The sequence below is a fragment of the Punica granatum genome, chromosome 1 (genome assembly GCF_007655135.1).
Source record: "Punica granatum isolate Tunisia-2019 chromosome 1, ASM765513v2, whole genome shotgun sequence".
NCBI lineage: Eukaryota > Viridiplantae > Streptophyta > Magnoliopsida > Myrtales > Lythraceae > Punica > Punica granatum.
The window spans coordinates 41,337,588-41,360,251 of NC_045127.1; the positions used below are offsets into that span (position 1 = coordinate 41,337,588).

Genomic DNA, 22,664 nt, shown 5'->3' on the forward strand with positions numbered 1-22,664 from the left:
TATGTCATGCAGCATCAGGAAGTCGCAAACACTTGGTTTAATGGGTATTTTCTAGTAAAAAGGTTGAAACAGGTCATGTCCGTGGAACCAATAAAACATGTGCACCTTACACAACTCTCCACCAGAGGCTCTGCATGATTCACATAGCTTGCAATTGGAATTGAGAAATTATTTCTCAGCAGTAACTCCAGCAGTGATCCAAGACCTAACCATCGAACCACAGTATTTAAAATTTATAACTTGGTACGCGAAGGGTGGCCCAAGTTGAGCATACATTTGAGAATCCTCTTCAAAACATGGACAACATCGTATGGTTTAAAGTATCTGCTTTCTTGTCAAATTTGTAGTTTATTCTCTCGGTGTTTGCTGGAGCTATCCTTGATAAATGTCTCTCAGCTAGTAAATATGAAGAGCAACCATGGAGCTGATCTGACTCCGTTCTTTTTAGCTTGTTTGATTTAAATCCATTTTGCTTGGAGGGTAAGCAACAATTTTGTAACTGTAGATTGTGATCAACATTTTCATTCTACAGAACCAACATATCTCCAAAGTCGTCCTAACTCAGCATCAAATATAGACTAGTTGTGGGTCTATTTTAAGCAGGTTTCATTTCATTTCGCAAGTCGAATCCTGCATGGTATAGTTCAGTATCTGCTATTTTACCACAAAACAGACATCACAGAGAGCAAAAGCAAGTGGTAGCTCATTCCTTTCATGTTCAGAATTTAAAGCAATGAAAAAGAATACGAAGGGTCCGACGCCTTCTTTCAACTGGTTGTGGCATTTCAACTGGGCTGCCAATCCAATCCCATCCTAATCTGCAATTACATATCCAAAACTTCGTTCATCATCGTCATGGTCTCTGATAACAGCTACATACGGTCCGTTTGTTTTCAGGGTTAAAATCACAAAATTTTTAACTTTAACTTTAACTCAACCCACTACACAACAAAAATACACATTTCCCAAGTCAAAAATTTTAACTTTAACTTTAACTCAACACACTACACAACATTTTGTCATTTTCCACAATCAAAATCAAAATTATTTTAACTCTGAAACCAAACGTACCGTAAGTGACCCTACCCTGGTTTTTGAATGCAAAACCTGTACAGCAAAAGTGTGCTTACCCGGGAAAGCTAAATGAGCCATCACTACCGGCTGATTGTCTTCCTTGTGCCCCTTCGTTTTCTTCATCTAACTCAATTTGGTCGTATCTCATTCTCGTGCTTTCTTCTCCCATCTCATCATTCTATATCGAAAAGAAAGAATGCAGAAGGCCAAAATAATTGGATTCCAAGTATTATAGGAGAATAATGCATACAATCTTTTCTTTCATGTACAAGAAGACTTGGAATAAAAGCTTGATACATACCTGATTCTCAGAAATCATCAAGTTGCTGTCTGCTGTTCTTTCTCGATCCCTGTTTGAAATTTGACCATAATTGCACCGCTGGACTGGCTCCGCACTCTAACCGGAAAAATCAAGTTATTTGCATGAAAAAGTATGATTATTAAACGATTATGGTAGACTTGTAGTTTTAATTCAATTTTCGGATATATCCACAACTCCTACTCCAATTTTTATTCCTGATTGGAATAGGACGTAATATAATAGATCGCTGACCTTCTAAAAACTTCGGGCATGGCCTGCTCCCTTAATGTGATGGGCGGTGTGATCATTTTTCCAGTAAGGGTTTCAAATGATTTTATTGACATGAGTGTTCTATATTGAAAAAAATCTTCTCCTTTGAGAATAATCAAAAATAGTATTTTTTGGAATAATTACCAGTCAAAAATATCTTTATATCGTTACATGACCGGACCAACTGATTCATTATCAAGACAGTTTATCCTAACCTTCGGATTGACAGACCTTGAATTTTCTCCAACTTTATGAAGAGGGTTTGGGCTCGCTGCTTCTTGCTTACGGTCCTCAACCACATCGAGCACTCCGTCCTCTCTAATGCGGAAGACGATATAATCTTCATCAGTAGAATTTGCCCAACTAGAGTCATTTGGCCAGTTTTCGGCTAAGGCCCGATTCATACAACTTTCGGAGCCATGGATTTGACCTCTATCTTTCTCGCTTCTCTTGTGGCTCGGAAAACTTCTCTTGCTTTTATCCCGTTCTTTCCCAGCTTCCGAGACAATAGCCATGTTTCTATTCGGAGTAGATGAAGGAAATTCACCAGTCTTGCTCTGCGGAACAACAAAAGGATATCAAAATATACGAGTTGCCCTGTCAAAAATACAATAAATGGATCACTTGTTGAATGCATTTCTCTTGTACCCCGAGAGAAAGCTGCAGTCTCGGAACAATGCTCCGTCACACCCAAATCATCCTCAATATCAACGATCAGCAGGAAGAAGAGGGCAGGAGTGAATATTTGAATTTGAAAAGAGAATTCATAAATGAAAGATTAATTACATTATTAACAGCCAATTTGGTAAAAAGAGAAATAAATGGAGATATAAATGGCAAGCTCCACGAGTATTTATATATACATATATGTACTAATATATACACTCCAATGGGGATAATATATGTTTTCATTGACATTCTCAAACAGAGAAGAATCTAATGAAAGCTTCGACAATTTTACATCTAGCTTCTTTGTTCCCAGTCCGAGTAATGAGCCATAATAGCCATTAAAATTAAGGACCTATTTGGTAGGCCGGAATCAGATTTGGAATGTGATAGGCAATTCATATATTATCAATAACTACAAAGATAGGAACAGATCTACTCTTCAGAAAATTCGAAAAGGAAACTGAAAAGTATGTTAAAAGTCGGCAAAAGTACAAGCCAAGGGCTCCAAACATCCCAATGCCAATGAGCGAATGTTCATTTGAAAGGTGACAGAACATTTCCCGTCAACTAATTATTTCGACAACATCAAACGTTGACAAACAGATACAAGCAGATAAAAAGGTAATCGATAACAAGAGATAGATATAGAATTCCATTATCTGAGCATATGAGGTAGATGGTTTTCGGGGACTTAGGAGAAACATTAAACTACATTGAGCTAGTAATCCATCACTTCCAACAACGGGGCAGCTCCCCCGAGGTGAAAGTTTCTTGAGAAGAAGAACACTCTTCCCCACCCGATCTCTTAACTGTCTCGACATCCCAGCAACCATCCCTGCAGAAGCCATAACGAAGCTCGGGAATGTGTGCAACCTCCTTGCAGTCTTCACTCGCTTCATCACGCTTGAGTTTCCTGACTAGTTCATCGTGCACGTCCAAAAATTCCACCACTTTGAGCTGGGTCAGGTGCTCAATTCCCAGTGGGACGTTCTGCAGTAACTTGCACCTCTGTATAATCAGCTGCTCTAACCCGGGCATGGCCTGCTCCTCCACCTCTATACATGTGAGTCTATCAAAAAGATCGAGGCCTAATTTCTTAAGCTTACGGAATCCTTTGCCCTCAAAGTGGAGTACCTCCCAGTCATACACCTTAAGCAGCTCCAGATGCACGAGATTGGGCAGTCTTTGGAGTGACGGAAGAGGATCATCCTTCAGCTGAGACCATTTCAGATGAAGAGCGATCAGAGTGTTCATGGAGCAAAGCCAGCGAGGTAATGCCTCCAAATGGCCTGTCAGGTAAATCCTTTGGAGCAGTGGAGGCAGAAAGCAGAGGTGTTGCATGTCGAGAACATCGTCCTCTTTGAGTGAGGAAACGGATAAAGCACGTAGATTGGTCAGCTTCGTAATGGACGAACACAGAGCTGCTCCATCTTCCTCCTTCAACTTGAGGATGCACAGCCTTCGTAGCTGAGTTAGGTTCCCTAACTCTTGCACCATGATGCGGCTCCTCTCGTCATCTGCCTCTATGTAGCAGAGCTTTTGCAGAGACTGCAGAGCTCCGATACCAGCAAGGGTCTTAAACCCGTATTTAGTGTGCACATAGGACTCCAATTCATACCGATAAACGAGGAGATGCCTGAGTCGCCTTAACTTCATGATCTCAACTGGCAATTCTATCACATTGGTATGTTTAAGATCCAGTACCTCTAGATACTCGAGCTTCCCTATCAAACGTGGAATAGTTTGTACATGGGTGTACCGCAAACTCAGATACCTCAAGAAATACATGTCAACTACTTGTATCGGAAACTTATTCAGAGGTGAATATTGCAAGTCCAAGACTGCAAGCAGCTTCAGATGAGATAGGGCTGCCTTTATGGAAGACTTGTCGACTCCAAAAGTGAACAGAGAGCGGAGATGTGAAATCGATCTCTGCTCTGGCAAATGCTGAAAAATGCCGTGCATTGAAAGGTGGCGAACCTTTTCAGGCCAAAGTGGGTTCTGCTCATCCACTGCCACCGCGAAGCTTTGCTCTTCCGACTTAGAGATGGCCATATCCCGCAAGAGGTGGTGGATGCGGCACCTTTTGATCCTCCCATCACTCGTTGTTTCTGCAACCTGCATCAGGTTTCTGCTCAGGAGCTCATTCAAGTAGTCCTCTGCAACTTCTTCCATAGTCATACCTGCTTTCACTTCAATGAACCGTTCCTCCACCCACAGCCTAATCAGCCTTGCACTTTCGATTACATGTCCTTCAGGAAACACGCTCAAGTGCAAAAAACATGATCTCAGGTAGTAAGGAAGATCATTAAAACTGTGGGAGAGTACCTTGTTGATTTTCTTCAAACGGTCATTGCCATCAAGAGAACGAAGACTGCGCAGAACTAAGTCCCACTCGTCTTTTCTGTGTGTACCTTTCGTAGCCAAGACACCACTTATGGCCACAATTGGAAGGGGCAACCCCTCGCACTTCTTCAAGATATCCGTGCAGATATCCTTTAAATGAGGAGGGCATGGGTTCCCCTGAAATGTCTTCCTGCAGAAAAGCTTCCAAGATTCCTCGTTCGATAAGGGCATAAGATTATAGGCCTCCCCAACCAAATGCTTGCAGGCTGCTGCTGCAATCTCAACATGCCGTGTGGTTAGCATTACTCGGCTGCCGCAATCATTATTGGGAAATAAGTACTTGACAGTTTCCCATCTATCCGCGTGCCACACATCATCAAGAATGACCAAGAACCTTCCTTTGAGCAGCAAGTTCTTGATTGAGATCTTCAGGAAGTTGATGCTCGCTACACCCTCTCTTCTGGGAGCTTTCCTCCTCGGCTCACTGGAGAGTTGCCGGAACATGTCCTTGAGGAGATCTTTCGTATCAAAAGATGGAGAAAGAGTAACCCACGCCCGTACCTCAAAGTGTTTCTTCACTTCGGGGTCCTCGTAGACTTGCCTCACCAGAGTCGTCTTCCCCAAACCGCCCATTCCATGAACTGCCATGGCTCCAGTCCCTGAGAGTCCTCCAAGCAGCCACTGCATCAGGTGACTCTTGCGCTCTTCTATCCCAACCAAATCAACTGTGTCCAACAGGAGGGCATCAGACTGATGATCCTGCCACGTACTATCTGCACGAATAGTGCTCACTCGTTCTCCATTTTGGCTAAACTTGTGGGACAGCCTTTGATGCCTTTCACAGATGCTTCTGATTTTCATGCACAAGCGCCTGAGGTTTGGCATGATACGGGAACGAGCTTTGAAGTTATTTACCCATCGGTGGGCAAATCTGAGGTATCCTTCTCCAGGTTCATGCAGCATGAGTAGTTTATACTCATCAAGGACATCCTCGAATTCATATGCAGCATCTCTCAGATGCTTGACCCACGTTTTGACCTCATCGTCATTCTCCTCCTCTACATCTGCAACCCTCAGGAATGCCTTGACGTGGTCTAGTTCTTGCCTGGAAGAAGTTATTTCTTCCCGAACATCAGTAAAGGGTGCGAACTTCTCTTCAATAATGTTGTCAATCCTACCAAGGAGATGGTTAACTGCAGCTTCAGCCATCTCCTGCTTCCTCAACTTCCTCAACTTCAAGCAGTTGATTTTGGCAGTGATGGGATCATCTAGATGTTCCCTGAAAGTCGAGGTTTATCGAGGTGCTCACGAATGTCCAGTGGTCTTACTCTATATATATATATATATATATATATTATTTTTTTTGAGTGTACGAAATCTAAGCGAATATCCTTGCACTTTCCTCACGGGGAATATGCTTACAATCCGTATCTAAACAACGCCTAAGAAACAGAGTTGAGGAGCCAAATCGTACTTCTCAAGAAACCAAGCAGACCTGCAAGGATGAATTAGTTAATCACAATCAATATGTCATGGGAAAATGACCAAATTTTTTATGAGATGTGAAGGGCAAATAATGATACAAAATATACAAAGTCGTCGCTGACCAATGACCATAGCTGGAGGTGACTCAGACAAAGATGCATTGCAGGGCCTAAAATGAAGAAAGTGAGGAAACAAATATTAACTAAGAAAAAGAAACAAAGAGAAGTTATTTTCATATGCTCAACTCCAAAACACGAAATACTTACCTCGAACTCTCATACGAACCAGATCAGCTTCTTATTGATACCAATAAACAAATGCTTCAATATAGGCAAGGCGGCTTCCTCGCTTCTCCCTGACCGCTTAAGAATGCTCTGAGATCAGTTGCTTGCATTTTTAGTACAGCCACATCAACATGGATGGACAAATGCTTCAATATAGGCAAGGCAGCTTCCTCGCTCCTCCCTGACTGATTCTGAGATCAGTTGCTTGCATTTTTGGTACAGCCACATCAACATGGATGGTGACGCATCGAGCATTTCGAAGAAGTCATCTCTGGCGTATGCATACAAGTCATTTTTATGCATATATTATTAAGCCAATGGGAGGAGAAAGTCCAGTGTCTGAAAATAGAATCATAGACCCATTAAGATGCATGAATGAATTCAGTCTTTCGGTCCACTATACTTTTATTATTATTATTATTATTATTATTATGACCTTTCTTTTTTTATTCACAATTGATTAACCAGACCGTGCCAGAACATTAATGGAAACATTTTTCAACCCCACCGGAACAAGTAACAATACTCCGGGTCAGTTGATGGATACAATATCCAGGACAGAAGAAGCTGGGATCAATGATCATTACACCAGTCCGGTAATGGCTTCAATCTGTAAAAGAATCACTTTTACATCCTGACAATGCTGCTGAGGAAACTATCTCTACCGGCTACAGATAATAACGAATAAAAGATGCCACAAAACTGAGGCCTTCAAATAACTAGGGCCCTTCCCTACCACATACTACAGTTTCAGAAATCCCTGATGACACTCTTTCTTTCTTTGGATCCAATGAATATGAAGAAAAGAAATAAATGTGTATCTTGCATCGAACAGTATACACTTAGTATTAATACTAAAGCTTGACGCCATTCAGTCTTCCTCATCGGAGTTGTTGAATGTGATCTTTGTAGCTTTTGGAGCATCTGCAGAAATTTCTCGAAAATGAGCCCCATAGAGTTTCGATTCCTGCAAAATCACAGACAAAATAACAATCAGAGACTGGGAAGTGCCATCCATGTAGCTTTAATCACAGATAAAAGATGGGCCTTTCTCATTTTGGTTCCCAATCCATTTCACTGTCTGAACTAAGATAGAAGTGCTTTGCCACATCTTTCCAGTCCTATGCACTTCTAATTCACCAAACCCATGATAATAAGCTTTTCGGTCCAACCCCAACACCATTTATTCCTTTAGAATCAAGTTATAAATGGTGTCGATGCTCTCAGAGCAAAATCTAGCCTTGTTGTAGCCACAAACAGGATGAGGTCATAAGCTATCAACATTACTCATAGCTTCGGAGACATTATCGTAATATTATACTGTACATAAACTGTTTATTTCTAACTAACTCTTAGGTTTTTTTTAGAAAAGGCTTATAATTCATAAATAGGGGGTTTGGGGGCATCACTGTTAAATCTATGAGGTTGGATTTTGAGAGGATGTATTATTCTCGGGTCTCAGGTCCTTCAGTAATCAATTCTCTGTTAATTTCTACCGTTGTAAACAATTTGCTTCCTCTCTGCATCCCATTTTTTCACCACCAGATAGTTTAGATTCCATCCAACGGCTACATTTTCATGCGCAGAAAAGATAATTATGTGCTCTAACAGGCAGCAGCAAAATCCCGAATCATAAGTACCTTTTTCTTTACATGGGTACCGAATTTTAGGAGGGCTTCTGGCACAATTTGCCCAGCCTCCTTGAGTACATTGACCAGTTCCCCAGCAAGTCCCTGAGTCGACAATTCCATAACAAGACAGACTCATCAGTTACAGTGTTCAACTAGTGAAGCAGCACATCACCAAAGAGAATTCCAAATCCTTACCTTGTTCTCCTTTGTGAAAAATGTATGGGCGACTCCCTTCTTCCCAGCCCGCCCTGTTCTTCCAATTCTGTGGACATAGTCCTCGGTGGTGAGAGGAAAACTATAGTTTATCACCACCTCAACATCCGGAATGTCAAGTCCTCGAGCGGCAACGTCAGTCGCAATCTGCATAAATTCATAGATGCCGACATAAATAGCTAAATTTTGTAGACCTGTTGAAAGTAACACAATCTTCCAGCCACTTCCTACAAATATGCAAGCTCCTACACGTGGACTGGCACTTTCAAGTTTTGAACCAAACTTCACTCGTCTCTCTTTCTTCTAACTGAAGCCAACACTTAAGGTTATAAATTTTTCAGTTTCTCTCTCCCCCTTATGGTTTAGATGTCTTTCAGATTGTATAAATTACTTGATTAACTAAGGAAGCACAAAAATGACTCAGATGGGTACTAACAGAACTTTAGGGATACCAGGATCTAGAATAGATGTTTGATGGAGACCAAATAATGCAAGAGTAACTAGACAAGAAAGCCAATAAACATAGAAAGATAAAAATTATAAGACTCGGGATATTTCCTAGAGAAACTCCATGTCAGAAGCCTTAACGTAGCATGTCAAAATATCCTAATTGGGGAATTGCCGCTTAGCGTACATGTAACCCAGGGAAGGAATTTTCTGAACAATGACAAACAAACACAGATTAACCTAGAAAAAACATTACAAGAGCCCAACAAGCGAGACAGGCTAGTTAAACTAGATGACACAAGCTCACATGCTTTTCTGCGACATTAGTTTTTTTCATAGATCAGTCCCTCTACCACAGCTTTTCCAGCAAAGCACCCTAGGACGCATAATAACAGTCTTCTATGTTGCTAACAGAATAAAATTATTGACATACCATCAAAGGACAGCTTCCCTTCTTAAATAGAGCAAGTGCTTTTGTACGGTCATGCTGTGCTTTGTCCCCGTGTATGGAGACAACCTTCCAGCCCCTAGGATAATAAAGGAAAAAAGAGACAGAGAAAGAATAAGAATGTCTCATTCATTGCACAGCAGTTATCCTAAAAAAATATGCATACATGGAATAATGTTATCAGACCTTCCTTGCAGCATCTTTTCAACACGTGAAGCTTCCATCTTGTACAACACAAAGACCAGTACTCTGTTACTGAAGAAACATATAAGCACTAATTGTTAGTTCAACAGAAAATAAATGAGAACTTCAAATATCAGACATGCAATCCTCAATTGCCAAATAGAAATATTAGATCCACAGCCATAGTACCTCTGTGAACTGTGATACTTTTGTAGTAGAGCCACTAATCGATCATCTCTAGCACGATCATCCAAGACCTACATATGCAAGAGAAGTTGTCCTATAAGCACTAATCTGAGAGCATCATTGCTAAAGGAAAAATTTATTCTTATGAACACCAGTACCTCAACTATCTGCATAACATCATGATTGGCAGCTAAATCCTCTGAACCAACCACTACCTACAGCAAATTCATCAGTCTTCGGTATTTTATATAGAAGAGGGTAAAAGTCGATTATAAGTTAAATTCCACACCTTGACAGGATTAGGATCCATGAACTCTTGAGATAACTGATGTACCGGCAGCGGCCATGTGGCACTAAACATTACCATTTGGCGAACTGAAAATGATTTAGAAACTTCTCAATAACACATATATATACCCAAAATTTTGATAGAAGCGGAATGAAAATGAAACTAAATTAAGTTTTGAGTTTGAAATCTCAAAAACAGTGCTTCCTTGGCAATTTAAATAAGTATAACAATTCTTGCAGTTGGTAAAGAAAAGGAACCTAACGGACGGAACTCTATGGGAATGACAAGTGCCAGAAAAGTAAGTCAAAATGTGTTAAGAGACAAACTTTTGACAGCAATTGGGAAGAAGCAGTAGGACGGTTGACAGGACTAAGTAAATATGGAAGAGAAAAGTAGACTAACCAGAACAAGTCTTGCTCAATATAGAGCGAACTTCCATTTCGAATCCCATGTCAAGCATTCTATCTGCTTCGTCAAGCACCTACAAAAAGTCAAATATCACTCTTGCCCAGAAAGATATTCACAGAATGTCAGCAATTGCTTTTCTAAGAATATATCTTACATTCTCCACCAAAACAATTGAGAAATTCGATCAGTATTAGAGTAATATTACTACAATTGAAATACTCTTTTCTAGTCTGATCAATTAAATGGCCCTGTACATCCTGTAATAGCGGAATAAAAGAGGCTAAAAATTGTTGAAAGTCAGATTCTCAACATGCTCTGCCTGACTTTGAGCAAACCAGTGATAATGATAGACAAAATCTTTTATCAAGTTAATGCAGAATGCTTTCCTTCTGAAATCTAACAATTTCAATCAAACTTTGAAACTATTGTTATATGCCTAATTAATTGGAGACTAGTATAAAGCATGAAACTTTTCAGCACATTCTATTACCAATCTCCCAACTCTTAACACGCAAAAGAATAAAATAACCATATTTCAATTGAAGATATCACTTGACTTTTTTCAAGTGAACATACAGAATACACAAATCATTTTAGTTTTTTCAAGTGAACATACAAAATACACATCAGATGACTCTCCACTTACCACAAAAGCTACTTCAGAAAGACAGCAGACACCTTCTTCAACTAGATCTTTCAAGCGTCCAGGTGTTCCAATCACGAAGTCCTATTGATAGTATAGGTATTAAACATTCCAGCTCAGTAATCAATTACATATTACAAATAAGTACAACTTAATACATTATTCAATAAGAAGGGCACTACTTTATCACAACTGCAGTATCGCTACCAAAACTAGAAAAGCCATTTTTAAATGTCAAAAGATCTAAATAGATGGAAGTGTATTGAGAAGAAAAAGGAACAGGAAGCTCCAACTCCAATAACTTACAGAAACAGCTCCATTGATCAAATTCGATGGTTTGCACATTGCAAGCCACTTGTTTAAGGAAGTTTACCATCTGTCAAATATTTAATGATCTTATCACCAGTATCAGTGGGTCTATCATGAAAGTATCTAACCATCTTTTCAAATGCTTATTCTACTTTTTTCACTATATGGGATCTCTTATCCTCCAGGCGAATTTCTATTACATACTCTAACTATCAAGCAGTATTAGAGCATGGTATCACCATTAGAGAATGGAGAATAACAACCATCACTAATGACCCACCATACAATCCTTTTCAACAACTTAACATCCTGGTTTTTGATACTAAAAGTTTTCAATCAGACAATACATAAGTTCAAGTACAACAAGATGAAGTAATGACCCAAGTTTGTAATAATTTCAACATACGTCACAACTACTTAAAATTATTAACATTACAATCTAAAAAATGGAAGAAAACGCACATGTATTTTAACAACACCAACAATTCCAGTATTTGCTAATATATATCTAATCACACTGCAAATAACAGATAAAAGAATGGAAATTCCACGTGGATTTAGAGTGAAAGATCAAAATCACCCACTATTCCAGCCTTAAGAGCAGATTTTTGTGGTCCTTTGGATGTTCCTCCATAGAGGCATACTGATGTTACCCCACTAGCTTTTCCAGCATCGACTAGAACATCAGAAATCTGCAGAAGAGAAGATGTCAACAGAGTCAATAAAACAGTCAACAATTAGTGAAACCCCATGTGTTATAAGTTATGATCCGGAAAGCAAGTATGTCCATTAAATAGGAAGATCTACATGAAAATCCCACAGAAAGATAATCAGAGGGGAAAGTATAAATGAGTATGTCAAAGTTCATAAAATTCCTCGATTGTTATTGCAGCAATATACGTGATTGTATACGTATGTATCTAGGTGATTTTGTTTAACCTTAAAAATATCTCTTTTTTTAATAAATTTGAAAATGACCATGCTTTACTTTCATTTGATTTTTTGAAGTGTAATTTCAAACATAAACTAGAAGTTGACAAAATCACAGCAATACTCATGTACTGCTGCAATAAGAATCGGAGTATAACAAAGCAAAAGCAAGAAAATTTACGCTCCTGAAGACCCTGCTTCCTTTCTATCAGACTCTGTCACTGACAGGAATTTCAGTCAGCATTCCAGTCAGCAGTGTGGCCTTTACAAGCATTGTAATCCTTACGATGTTCTAGGCATGGTGAAAGTAGAAGCTTTGCAACATGTGACTCTGACTCATCACACTAATTTTATCACCAGAATAAGTCAAACACTTCTATCCTCAAGGCCAAGAACAACAAGCTTATAACTCGGACATACCTGCTGAGCCAGCTCCCTCGTAGGTGATAAAACAAGGCAAAGTGGACTCCTCCCCTTGGACATCTTCCCCTTCCTCTTGTTCAAAACATGCATAATCCCCGGTATCCCAAAAGCCAAGGTTTTACCTAAAACCACAGCAAAATATCAAACTCCATCAGCAAAACCCACTTTCACACTCTCCAATATCTAAGGACCGAATTCATATATCAGTATAATCAAGAACATCATGATATTAGTGGCTTCGTGTCAAATCACGCGAATTCATATCATTCGGTAATTTCCATCGGAGGCGTGCATTTATGCAAAGTCAATTCATTTTCTTACTGAATACACACGAAGCAACTAATTCAAGCAAAGAACATTTAGATAACTCGTAGCATTAACGGCATACAGTAGAACCACTTGAATGCTCACGAATCAGCCAGTTCAAGTTCATTCATGGATTGTATACACAGGTAAGTACTAACTCCCAGCCTCGGCAAACCTACCTGACCCAGTCGCGGCGATCCCGATGAAATCGCGGCCGTTTAGCAGGAAAGGCCATGCTCTTGACTGTATCGGAGAGGGCTTCTTAAACCCCTTGCAGCACTCCAGCACCTCCCCGGGCAGCTTCGAGCCCTCGAACGACTCCACCGGAATGTACTTCGGTTTCTTGACATCTTTCCCGCTCACCACCACGTTCCCCTCCCTCACCTCCTCGTCGGCCCCACCACTTCCACTGTCACTTGAATCTCCCTTCTTATGCTTCTTCTTGTCACTCTTCAGCTCAAATTCCAGGTCGGTATCGTCCAGCTGCTTCTTCTTCCTCTTATAGCCGGACCCATTCTGGTACTCTGGTGATAATCCTACGACCTCCTCCTGCACTTTCTCCTCCTTTCCGTGCTTGTCCTTCTTCTTCTTCTTCTTCTTCTTCTTCTTCTTATCTGATTTGAGCTCTTGCTCGGGGATGGCCGTGGGGGCAATTGGTTCGCTATCCGATGAGGATTCTCTCCACTTCTTCCCCATTGAAGGAGCTCGAGCTCTGAGTTCCGGAAATGGCGATGGGGGAGTTGGAGCAGAGCGAACACCAACGCAAAAGAGGCGGGGCAGGACGGGAAGGAGGTCTTGCTGTTTAGGGTTTTGACTTTCTGATTATGGTCAAACGGCGGGGCGGTTTCCAGTTAACGGCGTTAAGCGCATTTGCAACCGGTATCCTCTCGTAACTTCTATGGACAAAAGCCCTCCGCTCGTTCTACAAGAGTTCACCGTTGCCCCTTTTGCTCAGCTCGTGGTGAGCCGTCATTTCATGCTGCTTATATATTATTATTTGGGTAGTCATTTAAAGTGATTTTGCAATATATTCTCAAATGTATTTAGATAAGCGTTCGCGAAATTAAATTAGTTAGAATTTATGTCTGAATAATCGGAGAACACTAAATGAAGAAGGGAAAAGAAATGGAATAAAGATTGGATCAATTAATCATGTATGCTCTTAATATATGTCCTTAAATAATATAAGAAGAATGCAAGAGAGGAGGGCGAGAGATAAGATGAGAGAGGGAGGGGGAGAGAGAGAAGTGAAAGAGAGTAATTTTTTTAGTATGTATATGTCCTTAATCTAAGGGTCTTTAAATAATATAATATAAATTATATGAGTATAATAGTCAACAGAAAGTATAGATATATATTTAAATAAGGATCGTATTCGCCCTACGCGCAGGCATTAATTCTTATTGTTCTTTCTAAATCTATGAAAAGTATTTTTAAATAATTATAATTAGAGTTGAATGCACTTTATCACCCGATCAATGAAGTGAGTATAAATTTGCCCCCTAACTTTCAATTTTTTACGGATTACCCCTAACCTTACTTGAAAATAAGTAAGGTATCCTCTCAATTAGATTTCACTCAGAATTCTAGCCAAACGAGGGATTATGCCACTCGCGCGAGTTGTCAATTAATAATTTACGCCTAGGGGTGTGCGGGTCCGGGTACCCTGTATTTTTACGATACCTAGATTCTATCCAATAAAGGATATGTTCCAAAATTTTGGAACCAAATCCTATCATATTCAATCCTGGAACCGGAACTTATCTGAAACTTGTATTATACCACATGTTTGAGTACCCTGTTGAAATCTGTAAATTTTTTTGTATCGTTAAATAAAATAAAAAATGTCTCATCCATAATTAATAATCACGCAAAACATAATGTCGACATAGATTTAGATTTTTTAAAATATAAGAATATCTAAATATAACTATATATATATATAATAGAGGAAATTATTATCCATGTCCATATATCAGTTCCGATTCTGGGTACCATAGATGCAAGAATCGGAACTAATTTTCACAGGTCTCTTATTTTAATAACCGGATCCTATCCTATTTTCAATACGAGTTATTTGGATTCTACCCTAATGAGTAGGTTCCGATTGGTTCTTAGTATACCCGGGTTCGTACACACCCTCATTTACACCCACCCTGCCCGATTCCAACAAAGCAATCCTCAGGAATAGCATTATAGCTCCTTTAATTGGATTATATAGGCATCGAGTGAACAATGTAAACTTTATCCCACTTATTGGGAGAAGAAAGTGGGTGGAGGAGCGGTGCCCTAATCCACAAATTTAACTGTTCAGTTCTTTTTTTTTTAGCTAATCAGTTGATAGAGTGACAATTTTGTCCTTTTTAATACGACATATGAGTGGCATGTGTAATTTTTTTGCCGAAATTTTGGTTGAAATTTGATTGAGGGGACATCTTGCTTATTTCCAAATGAGGTCGGTGGATACTTCCCAAATATTTGAAGGTTAAGGGGCAAACCTAAACTCACTTAATAGGTCGGGTGATAAAGTGCATTTTAACTCTCATAATTATAATCTATATATATATATACAAAGTTGTATCACCCTATTGAATATGATTGGAATAATAGTATATATCAAAATAATGTATAGATTATTTCTATATATCGAAATATGTATGTTAATTCACATGAACAAAATAAAAAATAAATATATATGTCCTAGAAATATATATACATATGTATATATACACAAAAATCTATTTTGAGAATTATTTTAATAATTATTAGTAGACAAGTGATCATATATTTATTTTAGATATATAATATAAAAAAGGCTATTTTTATTAGTTTATTTAAATTTTCATATTATCGAAATACAATGTAATTATTCACTTTATATAATTCAACAAATTTAATGAAATTATAAATAGCCAATAAACTCGTGCCTTGCGCGGGATTTATTTTTAACATGAAATGTGTGCTTTTTCCTTAATTTTAAACCTCCTTACAATTTAGATTTATGTATGTAATTACTTGTGAAAAATTTTGAAAAGATATTTTCTGACGTGAACTCTGATATCCGGAAACTCAATTGATCCCTGACTAATCCAGTCGAGTGGGGTCGACTACTAAGGGGTAAAACTCTCACAGCGTGAATTTTCTACATTTACAAGGACTCGAACCCCGAGACCTTACTTAAGCGGAACAAACGCCAAACTGCTTAAACCAACCCACATTGATGTTTTCTTAAGAACTTTTTTTGATAATTTCCATACGGGAAGTTGTGCATTTGTATACATACATGTGTTAAGAGAAACTTGATTGTTCATTGAAAATGACAACATTGATTGAATTTTTATTTAAAATTTCAGCCCTACAAAAAATTTAAATTAGGCAAATAAATCGATTTTCTTTTACCTTTTTGATGTGTATGTATATAATTCAAATATAAATGATCTACAAATTATAATTATTATAAGATATCTTTTTTATAGGTACAAAAATTATATCGAGTTACCCATTATTTTATGACAAACTTCCCCTCTTTCTTTGCGTCTTTAGTAGGAAACCGGAAGCATGCATACTAGGGAGATAATAATCTTTAGTTTCATGCTTTAATTAAGATCAGAAAAAAGTCAAAAGAAAAAGACTTCTAGTTCCATATACGAATTATAATAAATTTATAAATTAGAAATTGTTCTAACATTATCATGAATTTCTTAAATTCATATTCTCAATATATCTAATATTGTTAGTAATAATTTAAATGAAAAAATAAAACACGGTAAATTATATTAAATGTTTGGAAATATTTTGATGTACTTGGTTTGAATTTAATCAAATGTAATTTTACTATGGTTGAAAGCCCAATATATATGCTGGAGTAATATAGATTAACTACAATTTTATTTTTATATATTTTTATATTAATAGATGACATTTTTAAATTTCTAAGTATATTTAATGTCTTCCAAGACTTTTGAATATCTTGCACATGAAGCAATCCCTTCTTGGATGTGACACTTGACAAAACCACATTCATCCTTACACATGAAGCAACTTCTTTTTAGATGTGGCACTTGACAAAACCGCGTTCATTCTCACTTCACGTTTTGGCATTATATATTATATATAGATTAGAAAATATGTAAACTCAAAAAAGAAAATTTCATTTTAGAGTTAACTATATTTTCTTTTTATAAATTCTTTTAAAGGCAATGATGCTTATGTTCATCATAGGATTTAAAAAACTCACATGCTATATCTTTTATAATAGAAATATCCTCACACACGCATAAAGTAAATATATTTTATATCTTTTAGTAATATATCTTTTAGTAAAGATTTACCAAATTTTTAAAATACCTTATTACTGTTATTATTTCTTTGCAGGTTCATTGCTCTTTACTTCATCCTACATTCTTTTCATGTATGCTTGAAAATAATTGTTCTAAATAGTAATATATATTAGACAAATTGACGTATTTAGAAGGCGTAATTGTACACTTAAAGATGTAATTATAATTTTCAAGTATATTCATTCTACTTGAACTGTTGTGGGGCAGAAAACTTTATTATACTTTTGAAGTGTAATTTCATATTTAAACAATTTTCTTTGTAACTCGTTGTGGACTAAAAGGAAATGTGCTTTTAATCACCTTCACGAATGTCCCGTAAAATGTTCTACTTATGATCTCTTAATACAATAAATGTTATTGATCAATTTATTGCTTATAAATAAGGATTCTTGATCATTAGAAAATGTTCAAGTTTTATTATAGATAATAGAGTACTAGAAATGTGAATCCTTTATAGTAAAATTCTAGGGTTTGATGTTGACAAGACAGGTAGTTGCTTTAAACATATTCAAGGTAAATGGACAGTTAAAGGTAGTAGATATTCCTTTTCCCACTCCTAATAATAATTTGGTATCTTCTCCTGTAAATAGAGACATCAATGGGGCACATGAGTTAGTAGATCCACTAACTCTTTGATAAAGTTCTAATTATCCACATGGCATGGTTGAGTAAGTACTGTTAGGAAAATAATTATGGGTAAGTGTAAGCACCTCGTTTTGACCGGCCTCCGTCAACGACCAACAAATAATTTCCCAATCACATTATCGATCAAGGAGTAAAGGAGTAGCCTTAGAAGATGGTCTTCAAGATATGTCAGATAAGTCATCAAGTGATATCCTGGAGCAAATCATTTATGATGCCAATTTTTAAAAAATAAGGTAGTCGGATATATTTTTCTCATGGTTTACACGTAAAAAAACAATGTCTCAAAAACGACGTGTAATTCGTAGAGATATTTATTTTTAAACCCAATTATCCTTACTTTTCCTTAAAAATTGGTACCTTAATTATTTTTTACTGATGAAAACTCGATCTCTTTGATTCTCATTTTTCATTTGGTAGAAGAAGAGTTTGAGACGGAGGAATTGATATTCTCATGTAGAGAGAAATATTCATTTCGAGCAGCATTCTTGAGTCATAAAATATTTTTTGATAATTTTCTCTGCTAAGATTGTGCTTTAAATCTTCAAAAATGGTGAAAGTAAAGTTTTTTGAGAAGTTTAGAGAATGAGGCGAGATTAAAAAAGATCGAGCTATTTCAGTTTGAACTAGTTGAACTCAGTTCGGTCACTTGATAAATTTAATGAGGCCTTGCAAGAATACTACCCCTGCCAATGTACGAAGGCGCGGGTAGTATCCGTGCCCGACGCAGCTGGCTATACGTCAGGCACGTGTCAAACCTCTAGAATTTTCAAAATCTTCTCATTTTAACCCTGCAGTCTTGAAATTACAAATGGACGCCCGAGTCCCCTTCCTTTATAAGTAAATGGTCATTTTTCAGAAAAAAAAAATGATCTTTTGGCAATCCATGTGCTGGAATCTCTGCCAAGAGAGCCCAAAATTCCAAAAACTAATAGCTTGTTTGGTAACAAAGTTACATTTCACTCAACTTCACTACAAAGTTTTCAAAATTTCAAAAAGATCAAATTTTTTAAAAAATTTTCAATTTTGCCCCACCCCTTCTCTCAAAGCACTGTTCATAATCTTTTTCATTTTCATGCCCTTCTTCTCTCTTCTCTAATTGATCACTTCACTTCCATGGCCGTCTCACCAATGACAAGCAAATTACAACTCATGGTAATAGTTCTCGAGCCACGGTGAATCTTAGATTTTGATTTGACAAATCTCGAGCAAGAAATCAAACCAAATTTCACCTCAAATTTAAATTTGACGAAACCCTAAACTCTAGAGAGCCAAGACCTCCTTTCGCCTCCTTTATTGGACCCTCAATGACTGGGACAACCTCATCGGGAGCGACAGCCTAGGCCGTCCTCGTGTTCTTCGCATGGGGTCCTCGTTTCTCGACGGCTCAAGGGTCTTTCCTTCCTAGGAAGGCACATCTGCCGTCGTCAAGTCATCGTCCTTGTGGTTGTCCCCCTCCCAAGCGGTGAGACCGTGAGCTTCCTCTACCCAGATGGGAAACGTAGAGGCTAAGATGGGGATTCGATCGGATTTCGTGGTGATGGAACGAAGAGCAGCAGAGAGAGTGAGAAGAGATAGGGATTTGAGTGGAAGGAGGGGGAGGTTGGGCAGTTTTTGAAAAAACAAAAAACATTATGGGTCAATTTTCAATTTTTAAAAATTTGAAATCAAATTAAATCGTAACTCTACTCCATTACTGAATTCACCATGACAAATTGTTTGGTTTTAGAATTAAAATTTTACTCTACCAAACTCTATTTTTCCACAAATTCAACATTACAATCATTACTGTTTTGTTTCTTTCTTTTTTTTAATAATAATATCTCATTCATATTTTTTTCTAATCATTTTTATAATCAATTTTTTAATAATAAATTTCGTATCTACTTCAAATCTATATATATATATATACATATATATATTTCACACATTCATATATTTTTCAACATTTGTAATAATTATTTTTTGTCTTTTCTTATTCCCAAAAATTGAGTTGAGTTAAAATCTCAACTCAAAAACCAAATACACCAAACCTATTCAACAAATAGATGACACTTATTGAAATAAATTTGATCAATAATACCTAATATCCAATTCTAGGCCCAGGTGAGCAAGATTAATCAATTTCATGATCAAATCTACGTGGCCGAAAGCTAAGCAACAAGATTAAACCATTTTAAGCACTAATTAGCCAACAAAGATCACTCGGCCCTTCCCTAGCAAGAAGACCGTGAGCTAAGCATGGAGAATTAACCAATTTTAATCTCCAGTTAAGCCACTTAACCACTCGGTTCTACAAACCTGATGCCTCAGCAAGAAATTTTCAAGTTAATCCTGGCTAATCAAGCCCTAATTAGCACATGGTATCTAGCTCATGGGACTATACCCTAGCATGATACTAACACGGGAATTAAAAAAAAAAAGGGCAAATTACAAAAAAAAACCCAAATTTTGTAAAATATTTCGGTTTTGTCCTAAATTTTGTTTTGTAACAAAAAAAACCATAAGTGTTCTAAAATGTCTCAAAAATGACCTCTGTTATAACTTCCGTCAATTTTTGCCTACGTGTGACCTACGTGGACTATTAAAGGGACCCACTAGCCTACATGTGACCTACGTGGACTGTTAAAGGGACCCACCATCAGCAACAAAAATTGACGGAAGTTATAACGGAGGTCATTTTTGAGACATTTTAGAAAACTTATGATTTTTTTTGTTACAAAACAAAATTTAGGACAAAATTGAGACATTTTACAAAACTTGGGTTTTTTTTTGTAATTTACCCAAAAAAAAAACCTAAAAGCATGGTTTACACTAGATTACTACATATGCGCTCTAGAAATGAGAAGGAAAGCCGAAAACCGACTCAATAGGAAGCTCAGATCACAGGCTAGACAGATGCCATACATGCCTTATTGTATCTCCGTTCAACTGAATTCGGGTGGTAAGAGCTTTGAATCGAACACCGGGATGCTCAAGAGTGGTATCCTTACTATTTCGGGCTTGCATATAGGCATAGAATATCCTCAGAGTTAGGTAACCTTGAAGTGCATGAAATCGGGATAAGTAGCATTTGGCCATGATATGATTAGGCGTAGAGTTGTATAATTATTCTCAATTTGTCATGAAATTGATGTGTCTGCTCCTTGTTAAGTGGAGTGGATTTCTGCCAAGGGGGTTTAGAGTCTTAACTAGTTAATTTTGGTCCAATTAGGTGAAAACTACATGGATTAAGCTTAATAAGTCTCGGCTATATTCATCCAAAAAAAAAAAGTCTCGGCTATTAGGAAATTGATGTCAAATTGGTTTAATTGTCTTATAAGGCCTAAGAACAATAAAATTGCTCAATCTGTGAAGTTGAGTTGATGTGGCTGAGACAGCCCTTTGGTATCAAGTGTCAATGTGATGATTAATTGGTTAATTGGAGTTCAAACCAATTAATTTAGGTATATTTGACATTTAATCATGGGAATTGAGGATAATCACTCTCTAATTAGGTGTTCTAGGCTTAATCGGGAAAGATCCAAGTATCTTTAGGGTAGGATCCTAGAGTTAGGATTTAAATCAATTAAAGTCCACATTTGGTTTAAAAGATAGAATTAAATTGAATAAAGACTCAATTTGTGTGAAAATGGATTAATTAGAATAAAAGTGGATGAAAACCCATCAATTTCGCAACAGAACCACTCAAAAACCCCATCTGCTCTTCCCAAATCCTATCTCCAACCTCAAGACACCCCACCACCTCCAATGGATCCCACCGATTTTTACTATTCCCTTGCTGAACTGTTGAACACACAGATGACTTGGGACAACAAGCAAGCTGCCATGGAGCTCCCAACCAATCAAGAAGAATCACAGGACACAATTCCTTTGACCCTTCTCATCAAGTCGTTTGGTTTCAAACCCCCACCGCCAAAGGCCATCATTCCCCGCCTATTGCAAGCCTGGAACATAAGAAAAGGGGTTATTATTGCGCCGAAAAAATATGCTGAAGATCTACTGGTCTGCCTTTTCAAGGATAAAAGAGATATGACTTACGTAGAAAGAGAACGAGCCTGGTCTGTGCAAGGGGCTCACGTGATGATATCTCGCTGGGATAAAGGGCTTGCACTGGAAGAAGTCAAGTTTGATAGCATTTCTTTCTGGATTCAGCTCAGAGGAATCCTACCGGAACTACTCTCAACAGATAACATCACCAAACTGGCAGCAAAAGCAGGCAGAATTGTAGAGGTCGACTGGAAAGACACCCCTTCCCTACCGAAATGGTACGTTACCCTCAGAGCCCTTGTCAGAATCCCAGTAGCAAAACCCATATGCCCTGGAAGATTCATCAACCGAAAATCAGGACCAGCAAATGGGTTTTTTTCAAATACGAATTTCTTAAAACCTTTTGCTATGACTACGGCATCCTTGGCCACGACCAAACCCATTGCACCTCTGAAACCCCAGCTCCCCCCAGCCTTTACGACCCTTGGCTCCGCTTTGACCACCAATCCGATCTTCTCCCACCACAAATCGCAGCTTCTCCGCCCTCACCGCAACATTCCCCCCACCGCAATCACCAAATCGATCGCCCCAATCGATTATGCAGCCTCCAGAACCCGTATCCTCCCCCTCCCCCAAACTCAGAAGCCCAAAATCCAAGAAACCACAGTATCAGGTCACCTCGACTTACCTCGACAGCACATCCACTTTGACCGATGACATTGACAGCGCAGGAACTAGGTGGAATTACCCTGCAAAGAGTCATGTCGTTCCGACCGTTGGAGACTCGATAGGAGAAGAGGACCGCCACAGTGAGGAATCCTTCCTGCATCGAGGTTACAAGGCAACC

General features: G+C 38.1%; 3 protein-coding genes and 1 long non-coding RNA gene across 4 annotated transcripts; all 4 read right to left on the bottom strand.

The window, feature by feature from the left end:
• Positions 1-591: 591 nt before the first annotated feature.
• Positions 592-2,167, bottom strand: LOC116206150 (protein BREAKING OF ASYMMETRY IN THE STOMATAL LINEAGE). Its single transcript, XM_031538937.1, has 4 exons — positions 1,831-2,167; positions 1,376-1,471; positions 1,131-1,252; positions 592-818 (listed from the first exon to the last, which is right to left on the bottom strand). The coding sequence occupies exons 1-4, from the start codon at positions 2,158-2,160 to the stop codon at positions 719-721; spliced, it is 648 nt and encodes a 215-aa protein (XP_031394797.1). The 5' UTR covers positions 2,161-2,167; the 3' UTR covers positions 592-718.
• Positions 2,168-2,737: 570 nt separating this feature from the next.
• On the bottom strand, positions 2,738-6,596 carry LOC116214292 (disease resistance protein RPM1-like). The gene is made up of 3 exons (XM_031549695.1): positions 6,412-6,596; positions 6,268-6,314; positions 2,738-6,155 (listed from the first exon to the last, which is right to left on the bottom strand). Exon 3 carries the CDS (start codon positions 5,867-5,869, stop codon positions 3,044-3,046), a length of 2,826 nt encoding a protein of 941 aa, XP_031405555.1. The 5' UTR covers positions 5,870-6,155; positions 6,268-6,314; positions 6,412-6,596; the 3' UTR covers positions 2,738-3,043.
• A 373-nt stretch (positions 6,597-6,969) lies between these two features.
• LOC116214299 (DEAD-box ATP-dependent RNA helicase 5) lies at positions 6,970-13,667 on the bottom strand. Its single transcript, XM_031549706.1, has 13 exons — positions 13,025-13,667; positions 12,537-12,661; positions 11,771-11,878; positions 10,881-10,961; positions 10,229-10,307; positions 9,827-9,912; positions 9,696-9,752; positions 9,541-9,608; positions 9,355-9,423; positions 9,154-9,247; positions 8,256-8,420; positions 8,070-8,162; positions 6,970-7,396 (listed from the first exon to the last, which is right to left on the bottom strand). The coding sequence occupies exons 1-13, from the start codon at positions 13,539-13,541 to the stop codon at positions 7,301-7,303; spliced, it is 1,638 nt and encodes a 545-aa protein (XP_031405566.1). The 5' UTR covers positions 13,542-13,667; the 3' UTR covers positions 6,970-7,300.
• Positions 13,668-21,407: 7,740 nt separating this feature from the next.
• On the bottom strand, positions 21,408-22,658 carry LOC116192954. The gene is made up of 3 exons (XR_004154173.1): positions 22,506-22,658; positions 21,869-22,148; positions 21,408-21,774 (listed from the first exon to the last, which is right to left on the bottom strand). It is a non-coding gene; the product is annotated as an uncharacterized LOC116192954 (long non-coding RNA).
• Positions 22,659-22,664: the final 6 nt, after the last annotated feature.

Coding starts and splice junctions, on each gene's coding strand:
- LOC116214292 (XM_031549695.1), bottom strand. CDS start 5,869: ATGGCTGAAGCTGCAGTTAACCATCTCCTTGGTAGGATTGACAACATT.
- LOC116214299 (XM_031549706.1), bottom strand. CDS start 13,541: ATGGGGAAGAAGTGGAGAGAATCCTCATCGGATAGCGAACCAATTGCC. Junction 11,879..12,536: donor CGAGGGAGCTGGCTCAGCAG/GTATGTCCGAGT, acceptor TCTCTTCTGCAG/ATTTCTGATGTTCTAGTCGA. Junction 9,424..9,540: donor AAGTATCACAGTTCACAGAG/GTACTATGGCTG, acceptor ATGTTTCTTCAG/TAACAGAGTACTGGTCTTTG.
- LOC116206150 (XM_031538937.1), bottom strand. CDS start 2,160: ATGGCTATTGTCTCGGAAGCTGGGAAAGAACGGGATAAAAGCAAGAGA. Junction 1,472..1,830: donor ACTGTCTTGATAATGAATCA/GTTGGTCCGGTC, acceptor TTTTCCGGTTAG/AGTGCGGAGCCAGTCCAGCG. Junction 819..1,130: donor GGCTCATTTAGCTTTCCCGG/GTAAGCACACTT, acceptor ATGTAATTGCAG/ATTAGGATGGGATTGGATTG.